This window comes from Abrus precatorius, unplaced genomic scaffold (genome assembly GCF_003935025.1).
Source record: "Abrus precatorius isolate BTA unplaced genomic scaffold, Abrus_2018 Scaffold6, whole genome shotgun sequence".
Classification (NCBI taxonomy): domain Eukaryota; kingdom Viridiplantae; phylum Streptophyta; class Magnoliopsida; order Fabales; family Fabaceae; genus Abrus; species Abrus precatorius.
Genome location: NW_020874406.1, coordinates 19,579,178 through 19,581,792, shown reverse-complemented (window position 1 = coordinate 19,581,792; position 2,615 = coordinate 19,579,178). Strand labels below are relative to the sequence as shown.

The 2,615-nt window shown below is 35.7% G+C and overlaps 1 protein-coding gene across 1 annotated transcript; it reads right to left on the bottom strand.

The window, feature by feature from the left end:
- Positions 1-886: 886 nt before the first annotated feature.
- Positions 887-1,922, bottom strand: LOC113870350 (protein FAR1-RELATED SEQUENCE 5-like). Its single transcript, XM_027506945.1, has 2 exons — positions 1,901-1,922; positions 887-1,794 (listed from the first exon to the last, which is right to left on the bottom strand). The coding sequence occupies exons 1-2, from the start codon at positions 1,920-1,922 to the stop codon at positions 887-889; spliced, it is 930 nt and encodes a 309-aa protein (XP_027362746.1).
- Between the last annotated feature and the right edge of the window lie 693 nt (positions 1,923-2,615).

The window sequence follows — 2,615 nt, the reverse complement described above, 5'->3', positions numbered from 1 at the left end:
AAGTTGTCTGTATCGTTGTGTGATAGCAACTTTTGGATCCCCCTCAATCTCTCTTCGTATGAAATTGTTTATAATACCGGAACGACCTTCCTTTGTCCATCTCTTAACGATATATTTTTCAGGAATAGCCTTGACATCATTTGCTTCAAATACCTTCAATGCATGGGAACAAAGCATACCAAATGTTTCAAATTTTTTTACAAGTGCAAGAAATTGATTTTGAGACATTATCAAATGATACTCTGCATGATTTCTCTTAATTGACTGTAGTGATGACATATTCAAATATAGGAGGAGATTCAATCCTCTCTGAAATGCAACATGCTAAGAATGAAGTAAATTCTTGTTGGAAAAGGGTGAATATGGGATAAGTGTAAATTTTTCCCATTTATATCAAGATGGGAGACATCTCATATCTCAACATTGGTAGCTTATGTCGGGACTCATACTCACAAATTAGTTCATTGTAACGCTTCGCTTCAACTATATGTTCAAAACTTTGGAAGAATTGTTTAATGCTAACACCAGGTTTCATAGAAGCTTTGAAATCAGAATTTAAACTTTTAGAGAGTTGAGTACTCCGCATCTCTAGGGTGACAACTTCTTTCATATAACATGATGCCCATTTTTCTTTTATGGCATAAAGTGAGTTTATCCAATTGTCGTCATGGACATTGTACTCTTGAACAATCTTGGTCCAAGCTTTCTCAAAGTCAGTGAAGGTATCAAAGTCATACATGCATTTTTTGAAGTCTCTTAAAAAATGACTCCCACCCTTCATCAAATTACCAAGGTGTTTGATCCCATTTTGCATTAAATGCCACGTGCACAAAGAATGATGTGTCTCTGGTATGACTTCTACAAGGGCCTTAGCCATGGCTTGATCTTAGTCAGTAAACATCGTTATAGGTTTTTTGTGATTATGTGTTTCTAAAAATGTTTCAAACAACCATTTAAACGAATCAGCCATTTCATCATATAACAAAGCTGCACCATAAATGATGGTGGTTCTATAATGGTTAAAACCTGTGAACAAGGCAAGAGATCTATTTGCACGATTAGTGCAATATGTAGTGTCCAAAGAAACTACATCACCAAAATATGCATAATCTAAAATCATCTTCGCGTCAGCCCAAAATACATTTGTAATTTGTTCATCACAATCTATCTGATATGCATGAAAAAATGAAGGACAATCTAACAACTGTTGCTGAAAATATTCCATCACATAACCAACTTCTCCATAAACCATACTTCTTTGTCTTCTTTCCTTTAAGTAATTCTTTGCATTCAACCGAGTATATCCGATATTGCATCTATTGCCTGCAAGTGTGCTTTGGAGTTGAAATGAGGATTTTTGTTGCAAACCAGATTCTTGAGCCATTTCAATCTCATAAGCTTGAAATTCACTTATCTTACGATGAGAAGCAAGAATGTGAGTTGTCTCCTCAAGTTGTAAGGGATGATTATGATCTTCTACAAACTCATGAATTATAAACTTCCCATTCTTCCCCAAAGATACTGCAATTCTGGAAGAACAATCTGTTCTTGTCTCAGCTCTATGTTTAGCAACTTGACAATCTTGTTTCTTCCCTTTTCGAAGACCTTCTTTACAACAAACGTATCTGCAAGAAGTAATAGCACCATCTTCCTTTCTCTTATTAAAATACTGCTTTCTAACTCCAAATCCGATCCTCCTACCATATTCAGTCCAAAAATTCCATGCTTGTTCTACATTATCAAACTCTAATCCAACTTTTGGCTTCCAGTCCACAATGTTTTTAGTTATGTCTTCTATCAAAAACATAAACAAAAAATCCCATGTTAAACATCTCACATTATGGAAAATTTAGGATATAGCAAATGCATAAGACGTAAATGTTAAAATGAAAAAAGATACCTGACAATGGAGATGGTTCCATGGTTATCAATGTCAATAAAGCTCTAAGTTAGTATATGTTGAATGTAACTTGTTTTGTTTAAGTCTCTGATTTGTACCAAGCATGTATATTTTTAAGAGAAAGCATTTTAGGGGTTAAATGAAGCTTTTCTTCAAGCTTACGCCACGCAAATGAAAGATTCGCGCCAAAACGACGCTTTTTCGCTTAAACGTTCATAGACCGCTTAAGCGAAAGTTATAATTTTTAAGCTAAAATTTTTGCATAAGCTCATTACGGCTTAAGCGATACTTTATTGGCTTAAGCGAGTTTGTAGTGGCTTAAGCAACCGCTCTCCAAATTGAACTTCTGAGAGCGGTTGAAAGAATAACCACTCTCTAAAGTGCACTTATGAGAGCGATTCAATTATAACCGATCTCAGAATTGAACTTGGAGAGCGGTTCAAACATAACCGCTCTCTAAAGTGCACTTATGAGAGCGTTTTAGTTATAACCACTCTCAGAAGTTCACTAAAGAGAGCGGTTAAATCTGTAACTGCTCTCAGTTTGCGAATTTGTCGACGCAGCCCAGCCTTAAACCCATTCTCTCATTTCATTCATTTCATCCTTATATCAAAAAATATTGAAAAATCCTAAACCCTACCCCAAATCCAGGATTCTCCCCATTGCAGCATTCATCTCCCATTATCAGAGCAACCCAACGATTCCAGGTAAGAAC

Coding starts and splice junctions, on each gene's coding strand:
- LOC113870350 (XM_027506945.1), bottom strand. CDS start 1,922: ATGGAACCATCTCCATTGTCAG. Junction 1,795..1,900: donor GGAACCATCTCCATTGTCAG/GTATCTTTTTTC, acceptor TGTTTTTGATAG/AAGACATAACTAAAAACATT.